At 36.3% G+C, this 19,746-nt stretch overlaps 1 protein-coding gene across 1 annotated transcript in view; it reads left to right on the forward strand.

Moving 5' to 3' along the window:
• ITGB8 (integrin subunit beta 8) overlaps window positions 1-19,746 on the forward strand; it is a 94,239-nt gene that overhangs the window by 19,097 nt on the left and 55,396 nt on the right. The window contains exon 2 of the mRNA XM_043872645.1: window positions 13,507-13,592. Coding sequence (XP_043728580.1) covers window positions 13,507-13,592 — 86 coding nt within the window. The remainder of the gene's footprint in view (window positions 1-13,506; window positions 13,593-19,746) is intronic.

Genomic DNA, 19,746 nt, shown 5'->3' on the forward strand with positions numbered 1-19,746 from the left:
ACTATCAATATAAAATGTCCTGAATTCCCCAACTGTTGGTGGTTTTGTAAGAAAATATCCTTGTCCTTGGAAAGTACACCTTGAAGATTATGACGTGAAGCACTGATCATTGATATACATGTATAAAGAAGTACCTAGTCAAAGTCCAGCCCATGGAAGTAAATTGGGCAATTAACTGAAATGGTTTCAGTAATTTAAATACTATAAAATATTAAATTTCATTCCTACAAGATAGAGCTAGGTGAAAATTTTAAATCATAACTCAGAATTTTCTTTGCTTCAGTCGAAAAGTAAAATGAATATTATAAGAGACACTGAAGTATTTAGAATAACCTTTAGCTAAAACATAAAAGAGATTTTACTGTAGAGAATGGAATATAAACATATTATTAATGTGTACTTCAAACTATAGTAGAAACTAATACTAATTACTAATACTAAGCAATAATATTAGTACTAATTACTAAGATACTTAATCTTACACTTGGTGTTAGTAACCACTCCTTTCAGTTTTTCATGCTGCTGAAGGCTTGCAAGAAATTCTAATTAAAATATAAAAATTAATTTTTGAATTTGAAAACTATTTTATCATCTCACAGCTGGGCTCAATCCATTTGAAGGAGTGTTACAATAATTCACCCCTTGATCTGAACAGAAGTTATATAAGCCAGGTAAATATAGTATGGGGATAAATGACTTTAGTTAATTGATTGATTAAATTGATCTGTAAGTCAAAAGATTTATATAATGTGCCACTGGCATACTTTTAAAAAATCACATAAAGTAATTTAATATTTTTATATGTATTCTCAAGAAAGGAATCTATTTCCCCATTGTGCTATGATTGTCCTTTATCTAACAAATAATACTCCATCAAATTTAATTTACAATATCAATATTAAATTTATTGACAAAATTTACATCAATAAGTCAACCTTACTGATAAAATTTATATCATTTAATGTGCCAACTGAACAGTTTTTGAGTTATGTATAGACCTGCCAAACTAACACTAGAAACAACATACAGAACAGTTTCATCCCAGCAAAAATTTGTTTGTGCTTCTTTGCTGACAAAGTTAAAATATAAAACAATGAGTGATTCTGTGTTACAGCCAACTGATAAGTAACTAATGTATCTAACATATAGAGTTTTGGATGACCTTTAAAAATACACCTTTCATATTATAAATTGATCTTAAAATGTCCCCACAAACTAACAGGAATGTACATGCTCTAAAGTGAGTTTTCCGCTAATCACATCATTTAAACTCATACTCCACTTTTTAAAGTGTTTTCACAATATAGTGGATGAATACAGCATTTAAGAGGAGGAGCACTTTCCCTACTTCATCAGCAAGGAAGCAAAACCTCAGCAAAGTTAAATTATGAAGCTAAGGTCTGAGAATAGGCAATTAGGGCAAGAACAAGTTGCCTGCTTCCCTGTTCCTTTTGGCTTCCAGGGCAGAAATGGAAATTCACAAATGGAAACTGCAACTGCAAACACCATTTCAAGTGCTTCTGCCTAATTAGCATGCAGCCCAGAACTGTCCCCTGGCAAGAGATTGGGGAAACACAGTTGTAAAAGGAGAAGCTCTCCCCCTTGCTGAAAAAGGGCCAACCAATCTGACTCAGGCACATGGTAAGACATTCAAGCTGAGGCTTTGGTGTTAAAACTCAAAGTTTCCTTGTGCATAGAAATAAAATGAATTTTGAAAAGGGCACCAAAGTACTCAGGGAAGTCTCTGGCACTGAGGACAGAAAATAATTCTACTGGGGAGAATCTAACATCCTCATCTCCAGAGTTGGACTGATGATAGGAAAAGTAATGACATGCTACTAATATGAAAGAACTGTCTTCAGCAACATGGGAATTATTATTGAGTCATCACTTAAGAATTAATAATAGTACTAATTAACAAGGGTTTTAAAATCATACTTTGGTATAACTGTCTTTATGTTTTCTTCTATTCTATATAGGACAGTGTTTAAGAGAAAAGATTGTGTATTCAGCATTAGATTCACACTTGTTCTCTGAGCTTTCTATTTATGTGACTTTGAAATGAGACTTTACCTTAGTTACTCTTCTTTAAAATGGGTATAACAGTGCTTTCTCCATAAGACTTTTATAAATTTTTAGTGAGATAATACATATGAAGTGCTTGATACAGGGCCCAGGAGAGAATAATCACTTAATAAATATTTGGAGTTTCCCCCCTTATTTTATCTTATTGTATATATAGAGTGGATTTTCAAGTGGCAGAGTCAACTATAGATACCTTTTTGGTCTCCAAAATGTGATTACAGGAAAACCAAATGCTGAATGAGCTAAAGCTCACTCTTTGAGTTTTAATTTACTTTTTTATTTAGAACAAAATTCTTTACAATACAAGGTGTTTCTCTGCTGCTCTAATCAAATGCATACCTACAACACGACTTCAGGATTAAAAGATATAATGAAAAAAATGTATTCCTACTATCCTTGGACATTTTTCTTTACCTCCTTAACTGAGAAATCAATAGTAATTGATTTTTTTTGGGGGGGGGGCGGTAGGAGAAAGGAAATTCATACATGCCAAGAGTTGGAGAGGAAAAATCCCTAGAACTCTAGTGTGCTAGATTAAAAAACATTATTTAGAGGAACAGAGTGGGAAACCGGTGAATATTTTGGCTTTTATAAAAAGGGAGTGTGCCTCATAAATAGGACAGTTGGAATGTATGGAAAAGTTCCAGTTAAAACAAGACACAGAGCACATGACTAATATTGCTTTTCCAAGTCAGACAAATGCAGCTTTAACCAGAATTTGTTTCAGAGGGGCCTCTGGAGCCCTCCTTGAATCTTGAGATTTTCATCTTTTTTCAAATTCCAGGTCTGAAATAGGAAAGCCATACTGAGATATGCTGTGTTTTTGTCCCTCACCTTTCTTTCTGAATTTCCCTCACTTTGTCACAAATTCTCACCAGGTGAGTGAATGTCAGAAGACAAACTGATATACACCGGCAAAGAAACAAATGCAAAACTGGATTTGAGCCTCTTCAGGAACTATCTTGTTTTATGTTGGATACCTGCGTAGCCCACCAAAAGAATAGAATATTCACTGTTTAGGAAATAATATGAACTGCAAAGTCATTTTCAAATGCAAATGACAAATATTTTTTATAGCCTTTCATCTTCTTGCCATTTCAAAGAAGATATCTAAAAAAAAATCAAACAAATTTTCAGCCAGATTTCTGTATTTTAGCTATCCTTCAAACCTGATGGATCTTCCTCAATGTGAAGAGATTCCTTCAATAATAATTCATGGTGTTTTATTTCTCCTTCTACATTTTCCGTCACCTGAGCATGAATTGCCTTGTGTTTTGTTATTATTTCTTGTTCTATGCACGAAATAACTGTGCATTTAGGATGCCCTGAGGCCTCAGCTTGCCTAAGGAGTTTCAGTTTACACCTGTTTCACCAGTGTAACTAATAGTTCCCCCTTTCAAGTTAAAAGGTGCTCTGGTGTAGAGCATAAATTATACAGTCACCCAAGGTGGTCTGCAGTCAGAACTTTTTCAAAGCAAAGGTGGTTAAAATGTATATAAATGAGCCACAATAAAAGTTTTAATATGACCCCTCCAGATTAGCCTTCTTGCTGTGTCCATTTCAACACAAATGAGTGCCATCAATGGCTTCATAATGGTTCTTGTAAATTCCATCATGAATTAAGAGTTTTGATTTCTGTCATCCCAGCACACTTTAAATACTGACTCATGTTGGGATTGCCCCAAACAGGGCAGGGCAGACTAATGGAATGTGAAGCATTGCCCTAACATTTCTTAACCTGCCCAGTGTTTAAAGTGGCTTTATTTTCTCCATTTATGCTCCAAAAATTTTTGTGCTAGCATAAAAACTGTATTGTATTCACATGATATTTTTTGCTGTGTACTAAGGAGGGTTTAAATTTGTCCCTGAAACAAGGATTACATATAATAAAAAAGCCACATATAATAAAAGTCTAATAAACCTAGTTAATGAGGAGAAAACATACTAGTGCTATTTCCTAACATTTGCATTATAAGGAAGTTCTGCTCAGTAAGAAGTTACTCAATCTCACAGGGGCAAAGAACATTTGCTGAAATGGAATTTGATTTATATCTGAACAATAAGAAAAATAAAATAAGGGCTTCCCTGGTGTTCAGTGGTAAAAACAAAATCCACCTGCCAGTGCAGGGCACATGGGTTCGATCCCTGATCCAGGAAGATCCCACATGCCTTGGAACAACTACTTGGCCTGCGCTCTAGAGACCCTGATAGCTCAGTTGGTAAAGAATCCACCTGCAGTGCAGGAGATCCCGGTTTGATTCCTGGGTCCGGAAGATCTGCTGGAGAAAAGATAGGCTACCCAAATCCAGTATTCTTGGGCTTCCCATGCGGCTCAGCAGGTAAAGAATCCACCTGCGATGCAGGAGACCTGGGTTCAATCCCTGGGTTGGGAAGATCCCCAGAGAAGGGAAAGGCTACCCACTCCAGTATTCTGGCCTAGAGAATGCCATGGACTGTATAGTTCATGGGATCTCAAAGCGGCACTCGGAGTGGTTTTTGCTTTCACTTTCACTTTCACGAGACCAGGAGCCCCAACTACTGAGCCCATGTGCTGCAAACTGAAGCTTATGTGCCCTAGAGCTTCTCTGCAATAAGAGAAGCTGCCACAATGAGAAGCCTGCTCATGGCACCTAGAGAGCAGCCCCTGCTCTCTGCAACTAGAGAAAACGCAGACAGAAATGAAGAACCAGCACAGCCAAAAATAAATAAATAATTTTTTTAAAAAGAGAAAGAAGGCTAGTGAATTTGGTAGGTTTGCATCTGATAATGGTAGCATTCAAAAGTGCTATTACAATTCAGTATCATTCCACTGAAAGATCCCCTGAGGAGGAAATGGCAATCCCATTCTAGCCTGGGAAATCATGGACTGAAAAGCCTGGTGGGCTGTATGTAGTCCATGGGGTCGCAAAGAGTCAAACAGGACTTAGTGACTAAATAATAACAACAACAAAAATCATTCCATCACATTTTCAGAGTTCTTTAGAAAGAAACTAACCTTGCCCTTTTTTTTTTTTTTTCCTAACCTTGCTTTTTAAAAAACCAGCAGAATTATTATCAGAAGACTAATGTAAGGAAAAGAAATTTGTCACTATAGGTATATTTGTGTTTTTTTTCACATTTGGAAACATCAACATAAATTCATCCAGATGTGAAATATTAAGTAAACATAGTTATATTGCCTTTTGCAAAAATATGTTTGAGAAAGAAAGATTATTTAAAAATGCAAATAATCAGATCTAGAAAGACATCAGAAATTAAATAGATAAACTCAATTTAGAATATCAATTTTTCGGGCTTCCCTGATAGCTCAGCTGGTAAACAATCTGCCTGCAATGCCTCATCACACATTTATTGAGTGTGTACCGGGTGCTAGGCTTACACAATGAGGAAAGAAAGAAAACAGATATAATCATCTGTTTTCTAGGAACTGACAGTCTAGTAGGTTTACTTTTCCAAGGTAAAGCAAAACATGAAAAATCAGTCTCTTTATGATAGATGATCTGTTTTTTTAATGCTATGCTTAACATTTCTAAAAAAGTATTTACATTAATTCTACTCATTTTTCTCTTATTTTTTTCATTGATATATAGCTGACGTATAATATTGTCATTTACTGATATACAACATAGTGTTTTACAATTTTTAAATGTTATATTCCATTTATAGGTACTGTAAAATATTGGCTATATTCTCTATGTGATACAATATATCCTTGTACTTTTTGTTTAAAACATAATAATTTGTACTTCTTAATCCCCTAACTATATCTTGCTCCTTCCCCCCTTCTTTCTCCCCACTGGTAACTACTAGTTTTTTTTCTCTATATCTATGAGTCTGTTTCCTTTTGTTATATTCACTAGTTTATTTTATATATTCCACATATAAATTATATCATACAGTATTTATGTTTCTCTGACTTATTTCACTTAGCATAATACTTTCAATTCATTCATGTTGTTGCAAATAGCAAAATTTTACTCTTCTTTATGGTTGAGTAATATTCCATTACTCAGAATAATAAAAGATATAGAAGATGTGTTACATATAAACATATATGTATATAACATATATTAAAAATATACATAAATATATAAATGGAATATTTATACATATATATAGGCTTCCCTGGTAGCTCAGTTGGTAAAGAATCTGCCTGCAGTGCAGGATACTCAGGTTCAATCCTGGGGTCAGAAAAATCCCCTAGAGAAGGAAATGACAACCACTCCAGTATTATTGTCTGGAAGATCTCATGGACAGAAGAGCCTGGCGGGCTATACAGTCCATGGGCTGCAAAAGTTGGACACGACTTAGCAACTAAGCCACCATATATACACATATATATCCCACATTTTCTACATCCATTCATCCATTGATGGACACTTAATTGCTTCCATATCTAGGCAACTGTAAATGATGCTGCTATGAATAGCCTATTAATTTATCCTTTGAAACAGATGAAAAATTATCTTAGGCATTGTGTTCATCTACTAGTAAAAGGGCCTTTAAAAACAGTGACTTAAGTAAGATTGGTGTGAATTTTCCTCTTAATGTCAGAAACAGTTCTGAGAGACAACCCAGAAGGAGGGGATGACTCCACAGAGATGAGCAGCTTGGGCTCCTTTACTTTTGCAATCTTTACTATCTGTCTGTCTGTCATGAGACAGACAGACTGTGGCTGTCATGAGAAAGTTTACCTCAAATCTGAAGATTGCTGCTGCTGCTCGGGACATCACATCCATGTTCTAGGCAGGAAGAAGGAAGACAGGCATAACGCAAAAGGGGCCTTCCAGCTGAATCAGCCCTCTTTTTTGAGGAACTCTGACAGAAGCCCCATTCAGCAACTTCTGCCTCCTCATCCTAGTCATCAGAACTAATCATATGACCACATAAGAGAGGCTGGCAAAGGTGGTGATCCAGATCTTCTCAATGCCATATTCAGCAAAACTAGGATACTGTTAGTAAAGAATCAGGCAGGCAAATAGCTGTCCTTTGCCTGCTACTCTAATTATTTATTGCTATTTAGGGTACATCATTATAGGAGATACTGATGGCACCCCATCCAGGGTCCTTTTATAGGCTAGCACACCATCCCCAGCTACTCTTAATCTTGACTGTTAATGCCTTCAAATGCCACCTTCTCAGAATTGGCTTCCACTGAAGTGACCCACATGTCTCAAAGATAAATGGGACTTTAATCCACCCTGTTCCCTTCCTATGCCCTCCAGGCTGCCTGCAACCAATGACTGGTATGAGGGTATAAAAGTCAGACCACCTTTGCCTCAAGGTGGAAAAACACTTTTGGTATCAATTTGCTATGACTTCTAGGTGGGATTAGGCTGAGATCAGACTTTGCACCAACATATTTGCTAAGCAAGTGAGCAATTCAATTTTATATTATATATGTGAACTCCCAAGGAACAAATGAAGAAAAAGATAAATACCAAAGGCTATATTCCTTGCTCTCCCTCTTTTGAGATACTGCTTCAGGCACTAACTTCCTTGTAATATATTTCTAAGCTTTACCCAGCTTCCCTACCCAGATCCATCTTTTCCAAAGAGCTTCCCACATTTCCATCTTTTCTCTGTTGCCTCTTTACTTAATCCTTATTAAAATTTAACAGTGAAAAAAAAAAATAACCATGACTTTGGTGGTTTTGTTTCCTCTGCCTGATTTTCTAAGGAAGAACCATAAATCACCTCCTCCCTCTCTATATTTTTTGAGGGGCCTTTAGTAAACAGTTCTCAATCAAAACTTGGAATAACCAGATAATTGCAAGTGATTAGAGCACAAATCTATTTCTTTGTTTTCATTTTTATATCAAATGATAGTACATTAAATTTCATGTACATGAGAGCTTTCAGTAATCAGGTAATATATTTCAAAAATATCTAACATTTACATGACTATGATATACATCTAGAACAAAGAAACTCTGAAGTTATATTCCAAACTTTATTCTGTGTGTGCTCAGTTTGCCTGGTTTTGATTGTTATCAAAATAGAATACATATCCATTATAATATGATTTGTTTTTTATAAAGGAGGCAGTTTTATATAATTACCCAAGTTTAATTTAATTTGTACTGTAAACGCAATCAAGAAGAGGATACCATCTGGAAAAAAATGCATTTCTGCATTTTTCACAAATTATTCTGTCTAGAAGTAACAGGAGAATCTAAAATGATTAATTCTAAATAACAAGTACAATAATCTTTATTAGTTTTCATTGTTAATTATTCCAGATAACTATGGACATCCTTCGAATTTTGTTGAAATTCTGTGGTCTAGACTTTAGAGCACAAAAATGTTTTCTAAACTTCCACTTAATCTGATCATTTGATTTGTGGAAAGATCCCAAGTTAAACACTGAAATTTCTACTGTCTTTAGGTTATTTTTTCCTGGTCCAATTTCTTCCTCTTTTTTACTTCTATAAATTAAACATTCTCAAAATAATATTAATAAACATATCATTTAAAACAAAATACATAAGTCTCATGAGCATGTAATTTCTTGATTTTTGTGTACTCTATCCTATTGATAATTACTATTTATTACACTTCATGACAGACAGTTATGGAGGTTTTCTTCACATATATCATAAACACTTAATTCTGGGAAATAATTCAAAAAGTATTCAGATTAAGTCAATGTTCACTTTGTAAAATTTGAACAAAATGAAGGTGTTCTACGAGATTTTCAGAAATCCAATTAGAGTCATGCCAAATTGTATTGTAATAGATTGGACTGATGTGTGTATATTTGACTAAATTGTTCGGTTTTTCTTTAGTTGTGGCAAGCAGGGGTTACTCTCTAGTTGCAGTGCATGGGCTTCTCACCGAGGTGGCTTACTGGGGAGCATGGGCTCCAGAGGGCATGGGCTCCAGTAGTTGAGGCACATGGTTTTAGTTGTCCTGAGGCATGTGGAATCTTCCTGGGCCAGGGATTGAACCCATGTCCTCTGCACTGGCAAGTGGATTCTTAACCACTGGACCACCAGGGAAGTCCAGGACTTTCATTTTAAAGAAAACCAGTTACATTTTAAACAAACTTAAAGACACACAATGCCTTCATTTTTTATTTTTTAAAAGTAGAACTAAACATATATACACAGATGTATGTGTATCCATTAGTCACTTAGTTGTGTCTGACTCTTTGTGACCCCATGTGTTATAGCCCACCAGGCTCCTCTGTCCATGGAATTTTCCAGGCAAGAATACTGGAGTGGATTGCTGTTTCCTTCTCTGGGGATCTTCCTGACCCAGAGATTGAACCTGGCTCTCCTGCGTTGCAGGCAGATTCTTTACCGCCTAAGCTATCAGGGAAACCCTACACAGATGTGTGTATGCACACATATAAATATATATGTATAAATATATACATCTGCATATATATATATATATACACACACACACACATATAACTTCTTATAATAACATTACAATAATCCCTTTATTGAGTGCCTAATATACCACAAGCACTATTCCTGGCATGCTTTTACTTGTGATGCATCTCATATAAGTATTTTGATACAGGTAAAGTTAGCCCCATGTTACAGTGTATGAAATGGAGCCTCAGAGAATTTAGGTAACTAGCTTGAGGGCACATAGCTGCTAAATGGCAGTGCTATGGAAAATTGGTACTTTGTTCGCAATAACCAATTAGCAATGCTACCTCATCACATCTGTTACCCCTAGGTGTAACATGATGAGAAAAAGTAAGACTTTACACTCATGGTCATAGATCAAGGAATTTGACTTATTCAGAATGTATGCAGTTACTGACAGTATGATGTTAAATCCTTTACTGATTTCTGTCATGGCAGCACACTTTCTAATAAAATAGGGTTTGTGAGGCACTTAGGCCAAAAACAAATGGACACAAAAAAGAGTTCTGAGGATATGTGGTTTATAATATTATTATTCTGTTTCCACTGGCTTAAGAATTTGATTAGAATCCATTAAAAATCCTTAATTGAAACACAGTGTTGGAACATAAAGAACAAAGTGATTAAAGCCATATAACTGGACAAATACCTGGATAAGTAGCCACCACTGCCATAGAGAAGGGACAAGAACCGCTCAAGCACATCCTCTAATGAGGTGTCAGCGCTGAAGGCTGCTAGGAGACTTTTGCTGGAAAGCAGCCTTCCTGTGATGCTGAATCAGGGATGGGAATAAACTGAGAAGATCTGGAGACTGACCACACACACACACACACACACACACACACACACACTCCCAACACTTGGTGTCTAATAGCCCACATAGTAGCATGACCATTCAGTATAAACAACTGCTGACCAGTGTGATATTTTTATGGTAGGTATTAACTTACTTGCATACTTTAAAATTGAAAAGGAAATCCTTAAAATATGCTTACCAAAGTGTATCTGACTCATCTTCTCTAAAGTCTAACCATGACACTCTCTAGCAGTAGTATTTGACACTATCCCCGTGGAGTTCAATTTATGGCCTTACTCCAATTCTGCAGAACCAGAAGGCCCGCCTCCTTTATATCCATATATGGGAACATTTTTCTTGTAGTTAAGTAGACTCTGAGAAATGTTAGCCTTGGAACCTAGGAAATATTAAAAGAACCAAAGTCTCTATCTCTCTTGGTCATTATCCTTAGGTGACGAAGTTTGAAAACAGAAGTTGGGATTAGAACTTTTGCAACAAAACAGTCAGAAAGCAAAATTCAGAGACAACAGATGTTTGCTTATAAATTCATTGTTTACTACATGTGCTATAGAAGTAGGAGCCTGACTTGAACTTGAACTGGGTTAACTTAAGACAGAGTCAGACAACTATTAGAAACAAAGACCAGAGTCAAAGAATCTGCAGTTCCCCTTCCAGGAGACTGCGGTCTTCACTGCCAGAGCAAAAGTCTCACCTATTCAATGAAAGGCATGGTCAAATCTGATCTGAAATAGGCTTAATTCCATCTTCCAGTTGGGTCAAGCTTCATTTCAGTTCAGTTGCTCAGTCGTGTCCTACTCTTTGTGACCCCATGGACTGCAGCACGCCAGGCTTCCCTGTCCATCACCAACACCCAAGTCTTACTCAAACTCATGTCCATCATGTCAGTGATGCCATCCAACCATCTCATCCTCTGTCATCCCCTTCTCCTCCTGCATTCAATCTTTTCCACCATCAGGGTCTTTTCCAATGAATCAGTTCTTCACATCAGGTGGCCAAAGTATTGGAGCTTCAGCTTCAACATCAGTCCTTCCAGTGAATATTCAGGACTGATTTCCTTTAGGATGGACTGGTTGGATCTCCTTGCAGTCCAAGGGACTCTCAAGAGTCTTCTCCAACACCACAGTTCAAAAGCATCAGTTTTTCAGTGCTCAGCTTTCTTTATAGTCCAACTCTCTCATCCATACATGACTACTGGAAAAACCATAGCTTTGACTACACAGACCTTTGTTGGTAAAGGAATGTCTCTGCTTTTTAATATGCTGTTTAGGTTGGTCATAGCTTTTCTTCCAAGGATCAAGCTTTTCTTCTAAGGGTCAAGCTTAAGAGTTGGTAAAGGTCAAGTTAGGTCTGCAAATGTGCTTGATTTATAAACCTAAACTGACTTCCATTCTGGGGACAAAACTAAAAAGGTCACTCCTTTCCTAAATACTTTGGAAATAAGCAGGCTTCACAGTTTTGGAGGATAAGCCAAATGGAAAGTTTTTAGGTTATGGAGTCTTCATAGTTGGAAACCACACTCATAGTAAAGAGAGTCCAAATATTAGTCATTTTTTTAGTCCCTGGAATTCTAGATTAGTAAAGAAAATTCTAGGCCAGTGCATCTAAATCAGGGAAGATCTTTTGGATAGTGTATTTTAAAAGCTGATGTAAAGTCAAGGAGAAAGGATGAAGGGGACATAGAGAGGGATAATAGAACAATGAGATGCTAGGGGAAAATGTTTTTAGCTTACCTCATGGATGTCTGGGAAAATTTGGCAAAGAATGCGCACTACCCCCTCAGGTTAGCACCTCTCTGCTGTGTTTACCCTCCTGTGCTCCTCTCTCTCCACTGCCAGTGCCCATCCCATGCCACCTCCAAGTCAGAGGATTCCAGAATGTTGGAGCAAACTGAGAGAGAATAAAAGAAGAAATCAATTAGATGGGAACAGCTAGAGATTTTGTAGGTTCTGTCCACTTCCATGTGTGACTGGGCACACACAGTCTTTTTTCATGCCTATTACATGTTTAAAACAGAGATAAACACAAATGAGAAGAAACAAAATGAGATGGCGAAGAGACATGCTATCTATCACTGCCTCTGGGGAGCCATCTTTAAACTTTCCCTCTTCTCTGACCCCTGCCCTACCCTCTAAGCAGAGTGAGATGTTGCTCACTATATTCCCATAGTGCATTGGTGATATTTTGTTATGCCTATCACTCTGTATTTTATTGTTTGCTTATATGGTTTTAGCCCCACCTGGATTGCAAATTACTTAGAACCAAGATATCTATGATATGTACTGTGTGTCTGAAGTAATGGGTAGAATACTGTGATTTCCCACATTTCATAGTAAAGGATGAAATATAGGAAGCATGTAACTGTTCCAATAAAACCTTATGATAAAATAATTTATGACTCACTCTTTATTATATTTTAGGTATTTAAGTTTATAGTGATGAGCCTCTTTTTAGTGATCTGAGTAGTTAGTGGCTAGAAGGATAAAGGTAAACAGTATCCCAGTACAACTATGTTATTAACACATAATAGAAAAGTGTGGGTATCTATGCAAAAGTGAATTGGTCATGATATTAAAGTGGTTCAGTCACAGAAATTAAATTAGGTTATCTAAAACAACTCATTCATTTTAGCCATTTTACCTCTAAAATGATGAATCATGCCATTTTATCTGATTCTGATATCCTTCAAGTCAAAACAATCAATATTAATGCAATCAGGATTACCAAGTGAACTACTCTGTATGTCCATTAGGATTGTTTCACAGAAACTTCATTCACTATGACTCAACACATATTTACATGTTGAGATCGAGGTCTGTACATGATTATGTTTATAGGAAGAATTCTAAATCCAAAACCACCTCATTGGTTCAGATAATATGAACTATGGTGAAACTTTAGCACACTAAAAAATCTGGAGGATCCTCTACCATTGCAACAGAATTTCAGACCAAACCCCCAAGACTGATTAAAGTCATATTTTTATCACCTCCTTCTCCCTAATCTTATAAATCTAGATAATTAACTACCTAGAAAATATGGCACATATTAATTGCAGTGATCAGGTTAACTCTTCTCAAAGAACTTATATATTTTTGTTGTCACATATTTATAACTATGGGTAAGCTTATTTCAGTTTTCAAAATACACTTTGGTCTAGAATTGCACATACTTCCCAACGTGCGAGTAAACCATAATGCCTCATTTTATCCTCCATTACAGAAGACAATAGATGTGCATCTTCGAATGCAGTGTCCTGCACCAAGTGCCTTGCGCTGGGTCCGGAATGTGGATGGTGTGCTCAAGAGGTGTGCCTTTTTCCTTTCTTTCCCTTTTGGATCCTTTGTCTTTTCCTGAAAGTGACCTTGCTAGCATGATTTCATTGACCTAATATTCTGTGCCTTGAAGATGCATCAGGAAAAAAGAAAGATATTGTTGAACATCAGGAAAATGTTCTTTGGTTTTATGCTTGGAAACAGCATGTTTGGCTGACTATAAGTATAACCTTTTTATTAGGAAAATTATGGTAATTTTAAAATGAAGTGCAAACCATTTTATGTTTTCCATCTGTTCTATAGAGAGAATTGGCAAACACAGATAGTAACTTTTGATGGGTAATAGGCTTTGTGTGAAATTCTTACTGCAGCTTGGGGCATTAGGTTATATATCCAAGTTGGATCGTTGTTTTGTGCTTGCTTATTAAAGAAAAGCAAGCTAATTTATTATTCCATCTCATTTGTTTTTATTTGAAATACTTGGAGATAAATGATTTGCTCCCTTTCATAACACTGAACATCAATTCATTGACTACTTATGGAAAATTTGATGCTTTTCTTTGACATGTGACCCTATTCATGCAATATTGTGTACATTTAAATTCTGTGACATACAGAATAATCAGAAAATGTTTATTCTTCAGAATTAGTATTTTTGTAGTCAAATAAAGAGAAACATATCCCAATAGCAAACTTTTTAGGAAAACAATTACAGTGTTTTCCTTCCTTGTTGGGCTCTAAAGTTGTTTTCAGTTATTTCTTTTGTTGGTAATTTTCAATCAAAACTACCTTATATATTAAGTTTCAATGAGGAAGCCATCTGCTAATTTGGGGTTTTTAATGAGATTTCCTAGGTAGCTTACAATTATTTATGTAGTTCCTGGAAATTGAAACTAATAGACTTTTAATGGCCTTTTGCTTGGCGTGAAGAGAAATCTTTAGCTTTTGCAACCTCTTGATTTAGTTGAAAAAACTGTACCTATCACTATCTTTACAATCTCTCCTGTTACTGCTTGCCCTTATGCATCCCCCAGGAGGAAACAGAAAAATGAAAAGTAGCAAAGGATGATGGTCAATACTTTCTTCTATGCAGCAAGTCAGGAAAAAGGCAGGGGAAGGGCTCATGAACAGGCACCATGTCTATAAGTAAGCAGTCCCCCTGCTGACAGCCTGAAAGCTTCCTGGATGTACCATGGGCTTTATCAGTCAGAAAAACAGATGCAACTCAAAACTAGGCACTGCTTTGCCAGAACTCATGGAGCCAAGCAATATAATAGGACAATTCCAGAGTTTCCAGGATCAATTTCATTCCTCCTATGATCCAAATGACCAGACAGAATTCACTCTTTTCTCTGAGCCTCCCTTTCCTCATCTCTACAGCCTAGAGTTTGGAGTTTACTTGTAGGTTTTCCTTGTCAGGTATGCTTGATATTCATTGATATGTTGATATTTCCTGACCCTCACCCAACATTCCATTTTAGATTTTCACTGCAGCACTAAGGAAGATCATTGCCCTGGAGAAGGAAATGGCAACCCACTCCAGTATCTGTGCCTGGAGAATTCCATGGACAGAGAAGCTTGGCAGGTTCCAGTCGATGGGGTCGCAAAGAATCTGACACGACTGAGTACAAGGCACATGCTGAGTATACACAAAGAAAGATTATTGCAGTTGTGAAGACTGTGCCAACTTAACTTCAGTTCCTTAGAACTTTAGCGCTTATAGTTTAGAAGAATTTTCAAAACATGGCTCAGAAACCCAGTTGTCAGCTAAGTGCAACATGCCAGCCATACAGAATCAGTCAGCTTCCAGAGAGCACCCTTCTCCATTTCACGCCTCTACTGGCACGAAAAATTGGAAGAGTCACAATTATGGGAGCAGCAATGTTAGTCCTGGCACAGAGGAGGGATTTTGTATATTCAGAGGAGGAATAGGTGGTCAACTGGAAGGAGGTAAGCCAAGAAGGAAAGGTAGGGTGGCTTCCAGAGGTGTTTGCTGTTGGTCCAATCTTCAGAAGGGGATCTCAGAAAACACCCACAAATGACTTGGCTGTTCATGTCCCAAAATATTCTTCTATGTGGTACAAGGTAGCCTAATATTTGTGTTGAAAAACCAGGCTCTGAAACGAGATCAACTGGGATTCAAATCCCAGTTCCATCAGTTTCCAACTATGTATACTTGGCCATGTTAACCTACCCACTGTGAACCTCAGTTTTCCCTAATTCTAAAATGGAAATAATAATTGAAACTATAACAAGTGATGGAGTTTAAATGAAACTGTATGTGGGAAGCATTTGGCACACAGGCATTGCTTAAGTTACTATAAGAGCTACAGTGAGACTCAAGCAATTCATTCAGACTTAAGAAAATTGCCTGAATTAAGAACATGTTAGAGGAAGCAACCTGTGTTAAGACTCAGTCACACTGGAAGATAAAATATTTGGTTTCCTTTGTTTGCTGGGTCAGTCTATTGTACTTTATTTTTGTTGGACTGTTTTGATTTTGCTTATGTGTGTATATTCAGTCACATGTGTATATTCAGTCACACTTTTTATTGTTGTCATAAATCTCAGCCTCTACACTGGGCTTTTGCAGTTCTATGCAGTTTTCCTTTTTTTTTTTTCTTTCTTCTTCCTTTTTTTTCCTTTTCTCCTTTTTATAATTTTAATTTCTTTAAACCTATTATATTTTTTCTATACTTATTCCTTTATTTGCCTTTCCTACTGTACTTTTCCCCTTGCCGTTAACCTTTGATATATATAAATCTTCATCCACCTCTATTTAACTTTGCATATCTATTCTTTCTTTTCTTTCTTTCCTTCCTCTCAACTTATTTGTTAGTTTTGTTTTCATTGCTTTATTTCCCACTTGGCACCTTGCTTTAGTTTTATTTTCCAGTTTGTGCTTTAGTTTTGTTCTTAACTGGAAAATATAATTTTTTATTTCCTATGTTTACTGAATCAATCTACTGTACTTTATTTTGTTGAACGGTTTTTACTTTGCTTATGGGTGTATATATATGTGTGTATATTCCATTATTTTAATTTTTATTTGCCTGATTTTGTAACTGCAATTTATCTGGGGTTCAACTTTGGTTTTTCAGTTTTGGGTATTTGTTTTAATCTCACTTAATGCCATAACGAACCACTTGTGGAATCTTAGTTCCTGACCAGAAATCAAGCCCTGAGCCTTTGAAGTGGGAGCACTGACTCCAAGACCCTAGACTACCAGAGAACTAACTCTAGGGAGTATGAAATAGTGAGAACTCACACAGAGGAAACCACTTAAATATAAGACTGGGTGTCACCCAACCACCAGTAGCAGCCTGTGCAGGATGCCTCATCTGAACAACAAACAAAACAAAAATACAAACCCAATCATCAGCAGACAGGAGAACCACCTCACTCAGCCTTGCCCATCAGAGGAAAAACAAACAAAACTCAGCACAAATCTCACCCTGTGTGAAGCTCACACAAACCACTGGACCAACCTTAAGAGGACAGAAACCAAAAGGCAGAAAGAATTCAACCTTGAAGCCTGGGAAAAAAGAGACCTCAAACACAATTAGTTAAAAAAAAAAATGAAAAGGGAGAGAAATACTACACAATTGAAGGAACAAACTAGAAACAGAGAGGTCCAAATAAATGAAGAGGAACAGGCAAACCGCCTGAAAAGGAACTCAGAATAGTGAGAGTAAAGGTGGTCAAAACCTTGAAAACAAAATGGAGAAAATGCAAGACTCAATTAACAAAGACCTAGAAGAATTAAAGAATAAACACATAGAGACAAACAACACAATTACTGAAATTAAAGATACTCTAGGAGGAATCAATAGCAGACTGTCTGAAGCAGAAGAACGAATTAGTGAGCTGGAAGATAAAATGGTGGAAATAACTTCTGAAGAGCATAATAAAGTAAAAAGAATGAAAAGAACTAAGGACAGGTTCAGAGACCTCTGGGACAATATCAAACGCACCAACATTTGAATTATAGGGGTCCAGAAGAAGAGGAGAAAAAGAAAGAGAATGAGAAAATTTTTGAAGAGATTATAGTTAAAAATTTCCCCAACATGGAGAAGGAAATAGTCAATCAAATCCAAGAGGCACAAAGAGTCCCATACAGGATAAACCCAAGGAGAAACATGCCAAGACACATATTAATCAAACTAACAAAGACTAAACACAAAGAAAGAATATTAAAAGCAGCAAGGGGAACAGCAACAAGTAACATACAAAGGAAACATTATATGCTTAACAGCTGATCTTTCAGCAGAAACTCTGCAGGCCAGAAGGGAACAACAGGATATATTTAAAGTACTGAAAGGGAAAAATCTACAACCAAGATTACTGTACCTGGCAAGGATCTCATTCAAAATTGATGGGGAAATAAAAAGCTTTTCAGACAAACAAAAGTTAAGAGAATTCAGTACCACCAAACTAGCTTTACAACAAATGTTAAAGGGACTTATACAGTCAAGAAATACAACAGAAGAGAAAAGATCCACAAAACCAATCCCAAACAATTAAGAAAATGGCAATAGGAATATATATATATATATAATTACCTTAAATGTAAATGGATTAAATGCTCCAACCAAAATACACAGACGACTGTATGGTTATAAAAATGAGACCTATATATATGCCATCTACAGGAAACCCACTTCAGACCTCAAGACACATATAGACTGAAAGTGAGAGGATGGAAAAATATATTCCATGCAAATGGGAAGCAAAAGAAAGCTGGGGTAGCAATCCTATCAGACAAAATACACCTTAAAATAAAGAAGATTACAAGAGATAAGGAAAGACACCACATAATGATCAACGGATCAATCCAAGAGGAAGACATAACAATTGTAAATACCTATGCACCAAAAATAGAAGCACCTCAATACATAAGACAAACACTAACAGACATAAAAGAAGAAAATGACAGTAACATAATAAAGGTAGACTTTAACACCTCACTCACACCAGTGGACATATCATCAAAACAGAAAACTAATAAAGGAACCCAAGTCTTAAATGATACATTAGATGAGATGGCTCTTACTGACATCTTCAGGACATTCCATCCAAATGCAAAAGAATACACTTCTTCTCAAGTACACATGGAACATTCTCCAGGATAGGCCACATCTTGGGTCAGAAATCAAACCTCAGTAAATTTAAGAAAACTGAAATCATATCAAGCAACTTCTCTGACCACAACACTGTGAGACTAGATATCAGTTATAAGATAAGTCTGTAAGAAACACAAACACATGGTGATTAAACAACACATTTCTAAATAACCAATAGGTTACTGAAGAAAGCAAAAGGGAAATAAAAAAAATTTCTAGAAACAAATGACAATGAAAACACAACTCAAAACCTATGGGATGCAGCAAAAGCAGTTCTAAAAGGGAAGTTTATAGCAATACAATCCTACTTCAAGAAACAAGAAAAACATGGAATAGACAACCTAACTTTACACCTAAAACAATTGAAAAAAGAAGAACAAAAACCCTGCAAAATTAGTAGAAGGAAAGAAATCATAAAATCCGAGCAGAAATAAATGAAAACAAAATGAAAGAAACAATGGTAAAGATTAATAAAACTAAAAGCGGGTTCTTTGAGAAGATAAACAAAATTGACAAACCTTGAGCCAGACTCATCAAGATAAAAAGAGAGAGGAATCAAATCAACAAAGTTAGAAATGAAAAAGGAGAGGTTACAACAGACAATGCAGATATACAAAGGAATATAAGAGACTATTATGAACAACTATATGGCAATAAAATGGATAACCTGGAAGAAATGGACAGATACTTAGAAAAGTTCAATCTTCCAAGACTAAACCAGGAGGAAAGAGAAATTATGAACAAACCAATTACAAGCACTGAAATTGAAGCTGTGATCAAAAATCTCCCAAAAAACAAAAGCCCAGGACCAGATGGCTTTACAGGAGAATGCTATCAAACAATTAGAGAGTGCTAATGCCTATCCTTCTAAAACTCTTTCAAAAAACTGCAGAGGAAGGAATACTTCCAAACTCATTCTATGAGGCCACCATCACCCTGATCCTAAAACCAGACAAAGACAACACAAAAAAAGAAAACTACAGGTCAATATCACTGATGAACATAGATTCAAAAATCCTCAACAAAATCTTAGCAAGCAGAATTCAGCTTCATCAAAAAGCTCA

Source organism: Cervus elaphus, chromosome 18, assembly GCF_910594005.1.
Source record: "Cervus elaphus chromosome 18, mCerEla1.1, whole genome shotgun sequence".
NCBI classification, from domain to species: Eukaryota; Metazoa; Chordata; class Mammalia; order Artiodactyla; family Cervidae; genus Cervus; species Cervus elaphus.